The sequence below is a fragment of the Cimex lectularius genome, unplaced genomic scaffold (genome assembly GCF_000648675.2).
Source record: "Cimex lectularius strain Harlan isolate CLEC.00 unplaced genomic scaffold, Clec_2.1 scaffold130, whole genome shotgun sequence".
Taxonomy (NCBI): domain Eukaryota; kingdom Metazoa; phylum Arthropoda; class Insecta; order Hemiptera; family Cimicidae; genus Cimex; species Cimex lectularius.
In genome coordinates, this window is record NW_019392755.1 from 624,643 (window position 1) to 643,206 (window position 18,564).

The 18,564-nt window shown below is 34.2% G+C and overlaps 1 protein-coding gene across 3 annotated transcripts in view; it reads right to left on the reverse strand.

Annotated features, from left to right (window-relative positions):
• Positions 1-18,564, reverse strand: part of LOC106672528 (kinesin-like protein CG14535) — a 347,817-nt gene that overhangs the window by 16,108 nt on the left and 313,145 nt on the right. For all 3 annotated transcript variants that reach the window (XM_014404053.2, XM_024227302.1, XM_024227301.1), the window contains 2 exons: positions 8,521-8,724; positions 787-880 (listed from right to left, as the gene is read on the reverse strand). In XM_014404053.2, the coding sequence (XP_014259539.1) occupies positions 787-880; positions 8,521-8,724 (298 nt within the window). The remainder of the gene's footprint in view (positions 1-786; positions 881-8,520; positions 8,725-18,564) is intronic.

Consider the following 18,564-nt stretch of genomic DNA (forward strand, 5'->3'; position numbering starts at 1 on the left):
GAGTTATCTTGTAATCTACAGGCACTTGCCTGTGCATAGCTGCTTTTTGTGCCGTCCTATCCGCTTTCTCATTTTCCCTGCTTTCCGATGTCACCCTTTAGCCATTTTATTCATATACCCGCTTTTATTTTATCTAAGTTAGTATAAGATTAATCTTATTCGCCTGCGACTTCATAATGGACATTATTGTTGGATAGAATTGACAGAATAATTCACTACCCGTCCATATGATAGCTCAGCAGGTGTTCGTTTACTAACACATCTTATTGACTTCAGTATAGTCATCGACCTGATTATTAGACCAGTATTTGCGAAGCCTATATTTTTCTGTGAGGACCTCTTCAGTACTTTTTTCCAGATGTTAGACTGCTTCAGTTATTAAGCTAGGTTTGGAATGTGTAGTATGTCAGTTGTAGACTGTGTAGAAGATTGGTACTAGGATTCTTGGAAGAAGAAAAAGGACTCTTGGATGAGATAGTATATTAATAGTTTGTTGAAAAATTGTAAAATAACAAATGAGGATGAATGGTTCACCTAAATTGCAACTAAGAAAAAGTAATAAAAAAACATAACTTTTCAATAATCATCATGAATCCTTTGATTTAGGTTCTTTAAATACAGGGATTGAGTAATATTTAATTGCATCACACTACAGATATTTTTTTCTGTGTAATATTCTACTTGCAGTATATATATATTTTATTTGGCCGAATTATTATCATCACAGAATATTTTCAATAGTGCTTTATGTATAAAAACCATTTGAGTGTATGATGAAGTACTCACCAAGTTTGGAATGTCCGAAGGAGAAGAGACAGCCATCAGTGCCATTGATGACCGCGTGGATGACATCCGTTAATCCAGTGGCGCAGAGCTCCCCCTGAAAGGACATCCCTTTAGTGCTTCACTCTTAACGCCACATCAATTATGTATACCAACTAACAGCCGGAACTTCCCAGCTGACCGACACTTTCCCCCGTTTATACAGGGTTTAACTTTAGATAATTGATTTCCCCGGAGTTTAAAACAACAGCGTGGAACGTTTGTGTTGTATTTTTTTTCGAGCTTTGTTTAATGTAATTGGAATAATTTTTTAAGTGGACAAATGCGACTTTCATTGTACGAGCAGACGATTTTTTCCCTTCTGTCTATCAAAATTTACCACTGGTAAACACATTTTTATCATAAGTTAGATTATAATATTCATATTTTTATTTACAATTTTGTAATATGGCTAATAGAGGATAATAATGATGAAAATATGTGAAAAACAACTTTCCCTGTAATAATCATTCTACATGCGTATTTACAGATTTTCAAATATTTATAAGTTGGTCGTTACCGATCATATCGATGGTCTGCTCTATCAGACTATAATTTTGCAATCTTCTTTGAGTCTGACCTAAATTCCAGGTTTATCGCCTCGCAGATATTATTATATTTTTGAGAAAATGGGATTTTAAAGAAGAAATTACGATACTTTTTAAAACTTTTTGTTTCCATAGGAAGGCGCGTTGGCGGCTGCAACGTTTAAGGTCGCTCATAACTACTGTAAGGTGTAAGGTACAAGTTTGGATCCGACATACTTACTAATGTACTTTTTTTCAAAAACGTCGACTCCCCGAGTTTTGATATGACCTCTGCTGATGCGCACTAAATATGTGCTAATGAGTGTATGGTACAAATAAAGCAATAAAAATAAATGAATACAATTTCGAGAAAATAATATTACCACATTAAGTATAAGTGTTTTTACTAAAAAGGGATGACCGGGTAGTTGGGTAACGGATTTGGGCGAAACAGTTTTTTTTGTGATTATAACTCCATAATTTCGGACACGTATCCGCGACAACATATGAATAGACCCTGGTTTCGCCAAAAAAAATTGAAAATTGAAATTTTCTCTTTTTACTATTTTTATTTCGCTGTTCTATTTGCTCAAATCAACTATGTGAATATATCATTTTACAGTACAGCATTTTTTAAGTAAATTGAAATAAAAATATAGAAAAAGCTATGAAAGTTTAGCAATAAAAAAACATTCTACAAACCAAATATTTCTCAAGTAAACTGGGTCATATTTTTTCTGCGAAACTACTAAAAATATGCGTTTTAGTTCCTCTAGAGATTATTAAATATAAAATTTTGTTTCAATTTCAATTTATCGATATTATGATTCCCAAAGTCTTTCCGATTTTTGAGAAGTCAGATCAGAATATCTTATTGAAATAGCTATAATTCAAAAACAGCTAAAAGGATTTTAATGTCAAGCAAACCATTTGAACGGAGAAGAACTTAGCTTTCTAATTTTGCAAGTACTATAAAGTATATAAAATATTTCTATAAGAAAATACACAAAATAGCAAAATTATTTGTTAGAAATTATCCTTATGTTTTGAATGAAAATAATAGTCCGATTTTAATGTTTGATACAGTAATTAAATGCACTTGACAATTTCTTTAAAACTAATTATCAACCGTAAAAATCGGACCACTAGCTTATGAGAGTTATGCGCTCGAAATTATCAGTCTAAAGTCAACAAGTTTTGACCATTTTTTTTTTTACTTATTTTACCTACAGAATGTTTGTTGAAATAAGCAAAAAAGCAGTATTTCGTAGATTCATCTTCTTAATTAATACCAAATTCTGCGTCGTATTTCCTATAACATTTTTGTGGTTATGTTAACCAACAATGAAATTAATACACCAAAAATAATATTTTTTTAATCCCCAAAAACTATTTTTGCTCATTTAATTGCGACTAAAATTAAATTTTGAAAAAGCTTTATTAACCCGATTAAATTGATTTATTAAGAATTCCTTTAAGTCTATTTATAATGAACACGTTGGTATTGGATAAGTGCGGGTATTTATGAAATTACTTATTCTCATTTTTCAACAAAGCTTCTTTAGGTTTGTTAGCAGAAAAAGGCCAGAAGTTATTTTGATGTTGATTACTGTAATTCAGTAATATTATATATAGCCTTTGCTTAGCTTATGCAGGTCCTCTTGTAAGTTATTATTTTTAAACTTACAAAGACGAACTATAAATTTATTAGAAACTTCGTCAAAGTTTGAAGGTTTTACTTTTTTTGGTGTGCAAATGAAAGGGTGGTGAGGCTAAACGATTTATAGATAGGACATCATTTATGAACAACCAAAATAAAATCACTCTTTAGTATTAAATTAGTTTAAAATGAGTTTAATCACAGTTTGATTCCAATGCAACGATATCTTACTTGGTTAAATCAGTATCTTTGAGAAATAACAACGATCATAATTATGCAAGGAATTCTGTTTGAGCAGTAAGGATTGCTTACCCTGAATCATATACGCGGTGACTATTCTAATCGCCTGATCGATTTTAAGCACTTATACGTAAACCTTTAAAGCAAGCTACTCTGGCATACCTAGGTTCTCTCCACCGTGTTAGTCCACAGGGCGTCAAATGTTAAACTTTTGTAGTAATGAACGTGAACAATCGGGCTTCTGAGAGAAACAAAAGATGGCTTCTCTTTTGTTTGAACGACGGGACGTAACGGTTTCGACGTAATCCTACAAAGCCCACGGATTAGACTTACCTACACCTTTGTTCCATTTCGGAAGAAACACTAAGGTAAATCGTGGAAGCCGACTGATCCGTAACAAACAGCTTTCCAACTGTTGTTCACTTGCTATTGACGCTTATCCGATTAAATTAGACTAATTGTAAGAATGTAATAAAGCAAATTGTCTAAGAACAACAATAATATAACGACTTTCATAGCTTGAAATGTTTTTCATAAATTTGATATACAGGGTGTCCTTTTTATATGGCCCGGCTAAATTTCTTTTGAATCAATGGCGCTTCAAAAAAAAAAAAAAAATGTTAGGTTTCACGTTAACACCGTTTGTTGGAGAAAAATTATACAGGGTGCCTTAAGCCCAGTTCAACTTCAAAATTTCAAATACAACCCAGTACATCCTGGCATATCATTTTAACGGATTTTTTACGATGACAACAATGGTGTAATCGGATTTTAAATTGGTCAAAAAATAACAAAGTTATAGCACAAAGTAAACTTAAAAAAAAACAAAACAGACGTTTGGTTTCCTATTTATTAATCACCTTTCATGTTCAAACTGCCTGCCTTGCGTAAAGATGCAACGATTTGCTCTTTTTTCACCACTTTACCGGTGCTCAGAGCGATAGAGTCAGGAGAAATGGATTGACAAGCATTTTCTATCTTTTACAGCTGTCCTGGGGTTATTGGGTTATGATTGGTGTAGACATAGAAAATAGTCAAGTGGAGTTAAATCGGGTGACCGTGGAGGCCAATAGGCCATGCGGTCCGATCCACCTACCCCGGAAGTGGAGATTCAAATAACGTCTCACTTGAAAAGAATTGTGTGTGGGGCATCTATCAAGCTGGAGAATCATTCTTTGTCGTTGTTGAAGAGGATCATCATTAATAGTGTTGGTCATCTTGAGGTGAACTTGGATTCCTCAGTCCATAGTATGAATAGAAGAAAATTTTCTTTAGCCTCCCAAATCGACATTTGCGCAAAAACTTTAGAACTTCATAATCAGAGTCCCTAAGTCCCTGAGCAAGATGAGTGAAATACCAACATTTCGAAGAGAGGAATTCGGATTTTCGCGAACAGTCAAATATTCAGCTCCTCGTTGAAATTATGCTGCCGGTTTCATCGATTTTTTTTATATCGTCATTGGTCCAAGAGAAATTCAGCCGGCGATCTAAAAAGGACACGCTGTATGTGATATCAATACGGTATGTATAGTGTAGCATTGATTAATAAAAATAAAATGCTGGATTTTTCATAAACTTATCCAGGTGTTACTGAATAACTAATTTTTCATCATTTGTGCCATTTCCTAACTGATATCATGGTATTATGATTTTTATGTATATGATGTTTAAGCACTTAAAAAAAATTAATGTTACTATTATGTACACCTGCAACTTTAGTCACCATCAGTAAATGGTTACTAAGTAAATTTGGTAATTCATAACACGATAAAATTAAATAAGATGGGAGAAGCCACCACTCAACAAACAAATCCCTCGGACATTGCTTCTTCAGCTGTGCTGGATTTGTATGTTGGACGAGGGGCGTTTGGTTGTAAAAAAAGGGTATTGTGGAATTTCTGATAACGTAGACGAGCCCCAAACTTCCACTCCGTAGATCCACGTAGGACGAATGAGCGTTTTATAAAGGGTTAGATTGTTGTCAAGGCTTAGGTGAGATCGTTGGTCAAGAAGTCTCAGCAAGAGCTTGTAAATCCAGTTCATGCCTTGTCATGCGAATGTGTGGATTACACGTCAGACTTTTATCAATGTACAGCCCGAGGTATTGTACTATGTCATATAGTCCTGATGGAGGGTACAGTGACTTTCTTAGGGCGACAGTAACTTGAGCATATTTACTTTCATTCTTCATTTGAGTATCAGTATTCAAATAAGGTGAAGTTACTTTGCAGATAGGAGCTTACAACGGATGAATTAGAGTGAGAAGAGAGTATAGCCGTGTCAACCACGCAATTAGAATTTCTCATCTTCTTGGCTGTCACATGGTAAGTGTGAAACTCTCTTCAAAGCGTATTGAAAATTTAGTTTGATTATGTATTGCTCATTTTTCATACTTCAAACTCCATAACGTACCTAACGTAACGCAATGAGCATGATCATTCTCTTGTATACCATGATAAAATTAAACATGATAAGATAAGCCACTCACTTAATAAGCAAATCCCTAGTCTATTGTCTCTTTAGCCAAGGTGGAAAATATCCAGGTATCGAACGATCTAGAGGTCGCATTTGAAGATATCTTATTTGAATCTCTAAATCCAAGTTCTGACACAACACAAGCTCCTCATTACTAAAATAAATTATAATATTACTTGGATCAGTATTTAATATTTTATTATATGTGAGTTCCAAGGTAAGAGTTTTTTGTAAAAATTTTGTGAAGCTTTATAATCTGAAATTTCTACTTCACTTGAATATTACCACACTATATTCATTACTAATTTACATTATTACAATATGTATTCATGTTTATCACAATCAACAATTTATCACTTGTAAGTTTACATTTGTAAGTATTCAATTAATTAATCTTTTTATGTAAGTTCAATTAATTAAGGTTTTTAGTTGAGATAAAAAAGTCAGTGTCACGAGCGGGATTCGAACCGACGACCTTAGGCTTGATACGCCGCTCCTCTACCACTTGAGCTATCGTGACTTCGATCCACTCGGGCATTAACTTCCCATCTCAACCCCACCTTTTTGAATTTTCCCTCCTTTTTTCCATTTTTCAAATGTCATGTATCTATTTGATTCTCGGTGACAAATGAAATGGCCACAGAGAGCTTTAGTGAAGTATACTTCATTTTAATTAATTAAATTAACTATTTTTCGTGGTCCGCTTGACCAATTAATATCATTTAATGAAAAATGGCAAGTGGTAAAGTAGCGGCGTATCAAGCCGAAGGGCGTGGGTTCGAATCCCGCTCGTGACACTGACTTTTTTATCTGAACTAAAAACTTTAATTGAATGATATCAACTGGATAACTTCAAAATAGCTTTCATAAATGATAAAACAATCCACACACTTTTTTCCAAAGTTAAAGCTCCCACACCAATAACAAATAAATCTGACGTAATCTACAAGATCAACTGTTTAAACTGTCCGGCAACTTACATCGGTCTTACATCCCAATATCTGGGCAAGAGAGTAAAGCAACATATCTATGATTGCAAAAAACCCAAGCAAAATCCTACAGCACTCGCTACCCACCACTTTGAACACCAACACAATTTTGACATCAAAAATCCAAAAATATTACATAGAGAACAAAACAAATATAAACGTAATTTCTTAGAATTGGTTTATATCAACAGAGATAAACACAGCATCAATTACAGAACAGATACATGTAAACTCAGTCGCAGCTATGCCAATATCATTAATCAAATACAATACAGATAACATACATATATCATTACATTACATTCCACACATCAAATACTTTTCATATAGTCTAATTTTCCAACAATTTAGCTTTCCTTTTCCTATTTATCCCCTTTCTATATAATCCTGAAAGGATAATCTGGCCGACCTATTACCAACACATTGTTCCCCTTTGTCGGCTCTTTTCACTTCAAAGAAGTCGACGCCTTACACAAAATTGTCTTTTATATACCGACTTCCTTCCCCACCCCTTCAAAACCAAACATATATAAACATAAAACAGCAAAATCTCACTGGCACTCTCAACTCGACAGGCAAGGATGGCACAATTACACAGAAGACAAACACTTTGAGCCCTGAAGATGATCTCAATAAAAGATCGAAACGTTGACACGATAAAGAAAATGTTTTTCTGAAACCTACATCACACCCGACCGCATCTCAGGATATCTCAATAACTAATTAGTGATAAACTTGAGCCTAAGGCACGCAGCAGGAGAAGTGAACTAAGAAGTCGATGCCCCTGGAAGGAAAGAAGTTGCTCTACCGCTGATACGTCCTGAACACATTTTTGGTATAAGAATCCGTTCTATCAACGAGTTACTTAGGAAAGAAGACACGGAGAAAACAAGAAACTATGAAATTCATTCACTGGACACAAAAAATTCCAAAAAAACACTGGCGGGATTTGGGAAGAAACTATCAAAGGAAGCAGGAAAAGCGTAATAATCTGTAATCTTGGATGCCAGGTCACAAAATAATTTTTGGTAAAGAGAAGGCAGACGACTTAAACTTGGGGTGACAAAAGCAGCCAAACAATCCTATATCTCAGAATGATCCAAAACAGGCAACAGAAAACTCTAGAGGTGTCAGACAAATCAAACTTATTAGAAAATGACAAATGGTGAAGTGAGTGTGCTATTCAATCTTTTTAAAAAGATAGTTCTTACTCACAGCAAGTTGTTTTCAACAATCCGGATTTCGAGCTTTTAACTGATCATCAGGCTGAAGGAGTTTTCCAACCTGATGATGAGCTATAAGCTCGATATCCGGATCGTTAGAAACAATTTACTGTGAGTAGGAACTATCTTTTAAAAAGAGTAAATCAAACTTATGATAAAACAAACCCTTACCAAAACGAGAAGTGATAGGACCAGACACTGGAATCTGAGAAAAGATCAACATAGAATGGGTATATTCAATGATGGCCCCATTTGTCAACCTTGCAACAATGAGAAAGAAACAGTCACCGCTCAATGAAGTCATAATCTGAGATACAAAGAAAACCCAGGGAATGAATTGAATGTTGAAACTACAGCTAATGACTTAATACTACTTATTACTACACTACTTAGAAGGATTGAGTAGATTGCATTGAACATAAGAATTTATCATCATCATCATCTCCATCCTGCCATGTTCTCAACATTTGATGTTCATTAGGGAACTTCTACCCTATGTTATCTGTCATATCAGCATCAACAAAGAGTACTTTAATGTACTGTTTATGCTCTAAAATAAAATTCAAATATTTGTCAGAAGTTACCTTCGGGTCTTGCTCCGTGAAGATTGCATCAAAAGCGAACATCTTCGGGGCTGCAACTCCCAGCCGCCTTTCTTCAGGGGCGAGAGATGCAGCCCCGCAAGTAGCAGGGTCGAAAAGCGTCACTTGACGCTTTCTGCTGTCCACGTGAAGCAAGGAGGTATCCGCGTCGCTTGCACACCCGGCCACTTTCAGTATCACCTTGACCTGAAAAAGTAATTTATAAATGTAAAAACTCAGAACTGTTTGGTGGGCAAGCTGTTGGAAATTAGAACTGTTGGACAAAAAAATGTTCAGTACATTGCAGGAGATCTCAGTTAATCGCTTCCTAACTTGTTACAAGAAACGAAAAATAAATAAAATTAACGGAAATAAAAGAGACTAATTTTCATGAAATAATGAAAGTAGGTTTTCAGTCTAAAGTAGTAGCGCGTAATTTTGTCAACAAACTATTCTGATTCTAGTGTAAACTCATTCATAGGTTTAAATGTTAAATGCGATGCAGCTTTTATAGAGATGTCCGGCTTGAGGAAGAGAACATTTTATTTCCTCAGTAAATTACAACATAAAATTTTGTACATTATTGGTAAGTTGTAGGTTCCAGATTAAACACAATCTTTATTCCAGATTATAATCATAATCTTTAGCAATGTCTTGTAATTAGCAATGACGAGAACAAAAGTGGTTTGAGTTATTTTAAGCAAGTTTTTTGTAAAAACAATTTCCAAACATAGAAAAATGCACCTTATTCATATTAAAAGATACATGATATTCAAGTAAATTTAAATATAACTGAAAAACATAAAGTCAACATTGTCACTTCTCCGGATTTCTGATATGATTTAATATAAAGCAAACACATTCGATAAAGAGATTCCCTTTTGAACAAAGTCATGTGGCAGGGCGTTGAGAGTTTGATGGAAAACAAACATGGACCGAATCGTGCGGATTAGGCCGGTTTTGCCATATCAGCTCCCCATTCAATGAGGACTCATAGTTGTTTCCTTTCCTTCGGATTCGACTCCTTCCACACAGTTCATGAAAACTATTAAATAAAGAGTGCTTTTTACCGTACGGCACGTGTATCAGATGTAATTGCACGAAAGACCATTACCATTCGGAGTGTACATTTATTTCCATTTATATTAAGTTGGTGCTGAAATGCGATTGAATTAGAGAAGGGCAACACAGAGCATACTGATGAGCATCCCTAATACCACAGCTTACTGAAATTATGACTCCATATTGAATTCTCTTTATAGTGCTGAAGTGGATTAGTGTACATGGAAATGTAAATAGAATCCCATCGATCATACACAGCTCCAAATCGCACATGCAAAATCTGATATGTACGAAAGTATCATTTCCGTAGGATAACAAAGAGTTATACGACAGCATATAACAAAAGAGATGAAAATAGATCAACGTTTTAAAGATAAAACAAATCAGAAGTAGGAGGGAAATCTTTATTGGCAGTTTATCAAATAAATTATAATATAATATGTTTATAACATTTGAGTACTTACAAAAAAATTAATATTAATTAGAAAAGAGAAAACATTTTGTGGGAATAACACTACAGTTATAATCACATACATGCGGATAGTCACAAAAGATCTTACAGGTAAAAAAATAAATAAATTAAGTTTAATTGATTGAACAAAAGCTATAATAAATACAGTAAAAATATTTATAACGACACCAATTATAACTTACAAATTCTTCGGTCCCGTGAAATGCCATAAGGAAAAACATAGGGGACTGTTTATAACGAACTGTCGGTTGTAACGGAGGAAAAATTCGCGATAATTTCTGGAATCAATCGGGAGTTGTGTCAGCATTCTCTCAGGGAAATATCGGAAATTGTGAAAAACAAAGATAAAATAATCAAACAGTTCAATAAACGCAATAAAGTTAAAAAATATGGGCCTCTCAACACAAAGATTTGGACAGCATACCCATTAATGGTCCTATCCTTCAGCCATTCAAATAATCTTTAAAAAAGGAAAACAGCTGCAGGTGAAAGCAGGTCTTGGATACAAAGATTTCGCACTCGTCATGTCTTCGGAAAAATCGCTGGTGAGTCAGCTACTGTAAATTAGAATTTAACTGGAGATTGGCTTGAAATAGTCTGGCCAATTAGAGAAGAGTACATGGATTATGAAATTTTTTGTGCAGATGAGATGGGCTATTTTACCGTCTGACTTACGATCACTCCTTCAAATTTAGAGGGGGAGAAATATTCAGTTGGTAAAATGTCCAAAGAGTCTTAAACCGGGAACACACTTACCCGATGCAACGCCATGCGACGCTACGGGATGCTACCCGACGCCTTGCCACGTTTTGGAAGGGTGTGCACAGCTATGCGAAGTCAAGCGCACGTCACGTACAGTCACACAGCGTGTATACGAAATCGGTATCACAATCGCAACGTCTCTTTTGTTCTTAATGCATTATTTTGAGAAAAAACCGTGTAATAAATTGTTAGTTAAATTTTATGAGCACAACCATGTAAATTATTAGTTAAATTTAATTATTTTAAATAAAGTTTTTCCGGTGTTTTGATAAATTTTCTTCCAAACCATCATAATTAAATAATTTTGATAAAAACTCATGAATTTTTGATCTCGTTTAATTTGATTTATATTAAAGTAAGAATATTGTAAATAATATAACGATAAAATTACTTATACATAGTTTGAAATAAACTACAAAAAATACGGGTGTCCTATTCTGGCACTACTCGACCAAAATGGTGTAATTGCATGAGCAAAACCATGAAATAAATTGTTAGTTAAATTTTATGAGCAAAACCGTGAAAAAAAATGTTAAATTCATTATATCAAAAAATGGTATATCGGTATTTTGATCAATTTTCTTCAAAACCATTAAAATTCATTTTTTCTTAATAAAAACTAACGAATTTTTGATCTCTGTTAATTTGGTTTATATTAAAATAAGTATGTTGTAATTAATATAACGACAATAATACATGCAGTTTGAATGAAAATATGAGTGTCCGGTTCTTTTGTCTTCGACTGTACTCGATGCGACCCGACGAAAATCTGCACAGTTAAATAGCTGATGTAGGGTACAGTAGCGTAGCATAGCATCGGGCAGATGTGCACGGGGGTAATACAATCTTATGGAAAAATGTACTTTGGATTTGGGTCGGGTAGTATCGGGTAGCGTCGCATGGCGTTGCATCAGGTAAGTGTATTTCCGGCTGTACTGTTTGCTGCAGCTAGCATGATTGGCTCTCAGAAACGAAAGCTTTTGATCATAGACACGTGTAAAATACCTTGGTGATTTAAGGGTGTGAAAACAATTCCAGTGGATTATGAGTTTAATAGTAAATCATGAACGACTTCTGTCATTTTCGAAAATGTTCTAAAAAATGATACTATGAACTTAAAGTCAAGAAAGAAAAAAATTCTTCTGTTGGTCGATAATTGCCCAGTTCATCCAATAGTTGACAATTTAAAACACATAAAAATTATATTTTTGCTGCCAAATACTATATCGATTTTACAACCAATGAATCATTGGGTAATACGTTCAGAGAAGGTGGGCTTTCGTAAAGAAATGTGTACAAAATAATTGAGATGACTGAAAATAATGTGCCACCTAAAATAACAGTTCTTGTCGGAATCTTGATGGTTTCAAAGGCATGGACGACTGTTTCTGAAGAAACCATAACTAACTGTTTGATGTGGTGTTGTTTCACCCTGGGCTATGCGCAAGGAATGTTTACAATTCGATTTCAACCGAAGAAAAGAATACATAGACTGATCTCCAAAACGCTCTCTCGTAATTTCAACGTTGACTCTACCGTAGAAGAATTTGAATGATAAGTACCAAGTTCTAAGAGAATGTCCAACAAACGCAAAAAAGAAAATGAGCATAATATTCAAGATAATAATATATAATACAAAGAAAGGCCCATTGTTGAGAGAGTATGTATCTTGATGTAGGAGATATGGATTTTGGTGTTGTGTTGCATCGTTTGTTGGAGAGGTTTGTCGATTGGTACTAATTGTTGCCATAAATGTAAAATTGTTTTACCTGATCCCAATTAATTAAAAAACCTTTTATTTGAATCCAAAGAGATAACTTTAGGGAAAATATTAAAATTTATAATAATCTATTCGCTTTTGCGTCATTCAATGCTCAAAATACAGATATAAATGGAAGTGGTCCGGATTCCATGCGGATTCAAGATTCAGCTATATCAATGCTTCTGCAAGTCTTAGACATCTTATAATCCGAGTTTCGGTCCTATACGTACATCGTACTGCCAAAATACTAAGTAGGTGAATTCATAAGTTCATTCTGTTGACGTGTGTATGTAAGTACCTGTTCAGAATCGCGCTCAAATAAACCAGTAAATGGAAATCAGTAAGTATAGTATAATAGTAAGTTTTTTAAACAGTAGAGGTGACCTGACACTCAGAATGCCGGTGTTTTTTTTAAAGCCCATTTATAAGTATGTCGGGTTCGAATGCAGGGCCGCTGGATTCGAACCCTGGACCTTTACCTTACAGTGACGAGCGCCGTGCCAACGCCTAAACCGTTGCGGCCACCGTCGCCCCTTAATAGGAAGTTAACATAGTAATAATAGTAAGTTATAAAATAATAAAAACTATACAAGTAGACGGAATATAGACAGATACGCAGCGATATAAAAACAAATTTATAAACCAAACATATGGCCACTGCGCCAGGCAATTATTATTGATATGGTTTAAACAATATTTTTGATTACAAAAAATTGCAAATTTCTATTTGGCAACTGAGCAAATATTACCAAACTATTTAGATCAAGTGTGAAAAAGTTTCATGAAGTAATTACATTAAAAAATTTTCACACTAATTCGCTTTTATTATAATTATTTATAAGTTAAATGAAAGAAATGGCTTCAATGTGAACTATAAAGTTTTGCCTAATTACTTACTCACGCGACAGCTCCTGACGTGATAACATAATGACACCCTTCAAAATAAAGATAATACTCATATAGACAGAAAAAAGTATTATCGTTCAATTAAATTCGTTCGCGTGTTGCCTGCATAGAGTAGGAGAAAGGATCACCAACCGGCATAATTCCATTTTTAAAAATTTTCTTGAAGCCAATATCTCCGGCATCATTCCTGAATAAAGCTTCCCTCCGGCAATTGGTATCGGAGACTTTTATATTACAATAAATAACCACGGTGATAAAAATCGACGGCCAATTTTCGACAATATGATTTAGCGTTTGAATTCTGGCCAAAATATTATTTTCCTAGTAAAAGGCGTGCTTCTTCATTCGACACTTTTAACCCCAGCAAGATTAGTAAATCAGCGTACCTAAAACTGCGATAAGACGGTCGTCTGACGACTCGGATGGCCTTATTAAATCCCTTCCCGTACTTCTCTGCGGAGATAATATTGCCATTTTACGGGGTCGAGGGATAATGGGGCGTTTTATGGTGGACAAAAATAAGCTCGGATCTGCTTTGGTTATAGACAACTTGATCCCCCATGCCTTAATTATGCCTTTTTATTGATCCGATGTCTATGGATAGGTCTTAACAACAGGAGGTGTACATTTTATTAAAAAAAATCTCTAATTCCTTAGCTTATGACATTCAACACAGATTATTCTAATTGCAATGAAGTTTTTATGCTTGTATGATGAAATTATAAAATAAAGAATAGAAGAAACACCCAGATGAGATTAATTAAGAGGGTTTTCCGTGTGTTTTGGGATATTTCATTTTTTCGTTTTCACGCTCAAGTGGTTCAGTCAACTGACTTCATTATTTAATAAAGACGGGTTAAATAAGGATTCTTACTGGAAGCATTGAGGTGAATGATGGGAATCATTTTAATATCATAATTTCAATCTAAATACTTGATAAATACGTAATAATGGTTTCAACATTTTTCACTAGCAGTTCGTATCTTTTTGTATTTCGTAGTTTGATTTACATTTGGATCATTTTCAACCTTGCCTATTATTTTTAAAATATCTACCGGTTAAGATTTAAAAAGATTCAATTTTTCTTTTAGACCATTTACAAGAAGAACGTTCCAGCCCAGTGAACAGGAAAAAATTCCAGTTAATTTAAAATTTTATTTTTGTGGAATGATATAAGGCGTGAAAAAGGAAAAAAGTTGAAAGACCGGAAATGACATAATATCTGATATTAAGCCGCCCTTTATGTAATAAAAATATTACATTTTTGTCGGCATTTTTAATTATGAACCTCATTTCTGTATTCACTAAACTCTGCCTGGAGTTTTCTTTTAAGACCTCTTACAGAAAGGAATCTTTGATTACGCAATAATTTGTGAAATAAAACATTTATGAATACAAATTATCTACTATTATGACCTAATCGTACTACCATGAATACAGACGAATGATCTAAGTCCGGGCGATGCCAGGGATAAGTGTCGGTTTTTGAGTTCTCTAATAAGTATAAGATTTATTATATGAACAAAAAATGAAAATTAATTCTGTTCAATTTTATTAAAATATTGAAACATGTATTTAAAGAATATATATATATATATATATATATATATATATATATATATATAGAGAGAGAGAGAGAGAGAGAGAGAGAGAGAGAGAGAGCAACATGACAAACTAATTTGAATGAACAAAGTACAGCCAGGTCCTGCTAAAACTTTGTCTTTATCAATGGATCACTGATGGATCGTGCGTACCGACAACTTGAAAGCAACTGGGTAAAAAGTGACTTCTTTTTCTCTCTCCAATCTGATATTCTCTGACTGATATATACAGTATAAAAATTTAAATTGTTAACCAGAACAACACTATGCTAAATTAAATTACACTAGCGTAAACATTACATAACTTAATTAGTATAACTTAATAAATTTAATTATTAGATGAAAAATAATATAAATTTACATGAATTCCTTTTCTTTTTAAACCTTAAATCAGAAGTTTCCTGTATCGTAATAGACTGTAAGACGATTGACATCAGGACGAATTGATAATGTCTTTGTCCTATATTTACAGTGTCCTGAAAGAAGGGGTGTTAAATATATAGAAAATGAATTTTCCAAATCGCTACATCTGTAACCATTCTGTAAAGAGAGGTTTCCCCTAAACAGAGAAGTCGTCTATTGGAGGTTTCACCGTATTTGAAAATTAATCTTTGTTTTATACCATTAGTTGAAACGCTCCAAAAAGTCATTTAAAAATATTTGAACAAATTTTGTTAAATTTTTTTATGAATTTAATCTTGCACATAGCACCACGGAGGCAAAAATTAATATTACTTTCGGGAAAGGAACTTGAACAAGAGAATTGAAACATAACCCTTTTTTGTCTGGGAATTTCTTCGACCTATGCAATAATTAACTTGGTATGGTATAGTACAAAATGTTCTAATTTATATAGAAGATTCGGTTTATTCTTGTGATTCTTAAACTATGAGGAAATAATTACAATTGGGACTAAATCTATAACTGTTTCTAGTCATCTAAGATCTTTGTAAAAACAAAACAGGTGGGCTCATGCGTACTACATACAAACAACAGAAATAAGCATACTTATGCAATTTTGCTCATTCGTCAACAAAAATGCAAAATCGTATGATAAACAGAGAATATCTTTACAGTGGTCGCATAGAAGTGAAAAACCCCAACATGCCTGAACCTCAATTACTCTAAATAAGTCATGATTACAGCTTGGTGAATTATGGCTAATTTAATTAACTTTTTATTCGTTAAATTATAGATTACATAAGCGACCGATTGTTTTAAATAATATATTGAGTTTTGGGCCAATAAGTAATACCATTGAGCAAATTGAGCCGAAATTCAACCGTGGAAAACGGGATGTTGAGACAGTCAGGTCATCCAGTCAGTCCAACGCGAGCTGGAAAATCGGAAAATTCTCTTTACCACGCATCACACATCGCATTAATGAGAAGGTGTCTTGATGTAAAATGTAAAGGGCGGGGTTTCCCGTATCAAACCCTGCAGATCGCTCCTGCACTCAAAACCTCATTTTCTGATAAAGGGCTACGACACCCGACTGGGAGTAAATCCAGTTTAACCGCTCAATACAATGACATTGGGGGCCCCCTTTTCGAAAATCTCGTCACAACTTTCGCCCCCGCTCCTAGGATTAGATTCCGGAATGAGTCCAGCTTCACCCCTTTGGGCTGAATTACTGTTTTTTGCTCTCCCTAATGCCTGAAACATTTAAACAAACTGAAAGATTTAAAAAAAGAAATCATTTGGTATGGAAAAACAACAAAGATATACATTTTTTCTTATTTGAAAAATAAATTTTATTATTACTTTCATATAAGTTGGTGAATTTTTCAACACACCACAATAATGAAAAATAATGCACAATCTGTGTAAATGGACTCTGCGTGTATTTTTCTTAATTTTCTAATAAAACCAAAATTCTTGGTAAACACGCAAAGCATTTATTTTCAATTCTGCACAATATAAAAGTGTGAATTCCGTCTAACAAAAAAGCATTTCATATTTAAGTAAATAATACAGATACAAAACCCACTGTGAGAAATCGAGAAGTATTAGGGTTATTTCTAAAAAAGGAAAAGAGTTCGGAAGTATAAAGCACAAAAAAGCCCCATGTATTATTACCATGACCCGCTCAGCAACAACGCAATCAATCATAGAATCTCGCTGAATTTTCTCATTTGAACTAGGAATCGAGGTTAGACATGACAACTTAACTTGGTAACTTATGGTGGTAGTACATACATCGATAAAACGTCAATTTTGTTGTTATAAAAATCTTAATTTACTGTAACATTTTAAATATACAATTTAAAGATAATTCATACGTATGCTTAAAAGATTTGTTGCAGATCAGTCTGTCAAGTCAAGTTTCTTGATGAAATAGGACTCACCGATGTGCTTTAGGTAGAGCACAGGGGATACAATAGCTCTTAAAGGGCGCAGTATACCATACCCTGAAATATTATATCTATCTAAGGGCCATCTATCTACCATAGTTTTGATACGCAAAAGTTTGTCTACCGATCTGGCACACCGAAAATGCCACATTCTTTTAATCTTGGTTTTTATTTTATTTTTATTGCATTTTTAACGCCAAAGAACGAGGATGGCATTTTTAGGTCAGGGGTTTGGGGTGTCTCTTCTTCCATTTCATCTTTACATTGCCCAATTGGGATTAAATCATTTCACTGTATACCAAAAAAAATAGTTTTAATTAGTAAATTAAGCAAATTTTAGAGTCTATTTACCAGGTGGTGGGTCGAAAACGTGTACTACCCTGTGTGTAGTGTCTAGGTTAGATTATAGGAGTTTCGATATTTTTGGTTTGGAGTTGCACTTTGTAATTTATGTGATTGGTTTGTATTGATTTAGACTTTTCTGTAAAGAAACAGCTATTAAGATCGATAAGAGTTTTTTTATTACATGATATTTTCCTAACAAATTATCACCTAAACTGATCTCCGACTGACGTTACATAACTGCTCCTTTTTTTTTCTTTAGAATTCTAAATATAGAGTAATCCTATTTTACTTTTTGCATTTCCAAAAAGCTGTATAAAGAATTATAAAAAAAATATTATTTAGAACGGCGGAAAAAAGAGATTTTCTCCCCTCTTAAAAGTAAATTTCATCTTCGTGCGACGTTTCGATTTATTGGCTAACGATTTCCGTGAAATCCCAGACGAAACGTTAGGGAAGAAACCGTTTTAATGGGTCGTTAGGATCAAGGAAAGATGGATCCGGAGAGTTTCGAGGATTAATTGGCAATAACTGAGTCAATATGGGTGATGTCTTATCTAAGCTGGGGTCGGCAAAACAGCAATGGCCGAAACGGGCCCGGGGGAGGCGACAAGAAGAATAAACTGCTTTTTAACGACAAACTGCCTCAAGCCACCCTTGTTTCACCTCGATCTCTTCTCCAATTAAGCTAAATGTATCAACTTTTAAATGGGCCCGGTTGACGGTGTCGTGGCCACAGGAAGAACGATATATCTCAACCCACCGAGTTCCAGTATTTGTCTCCTG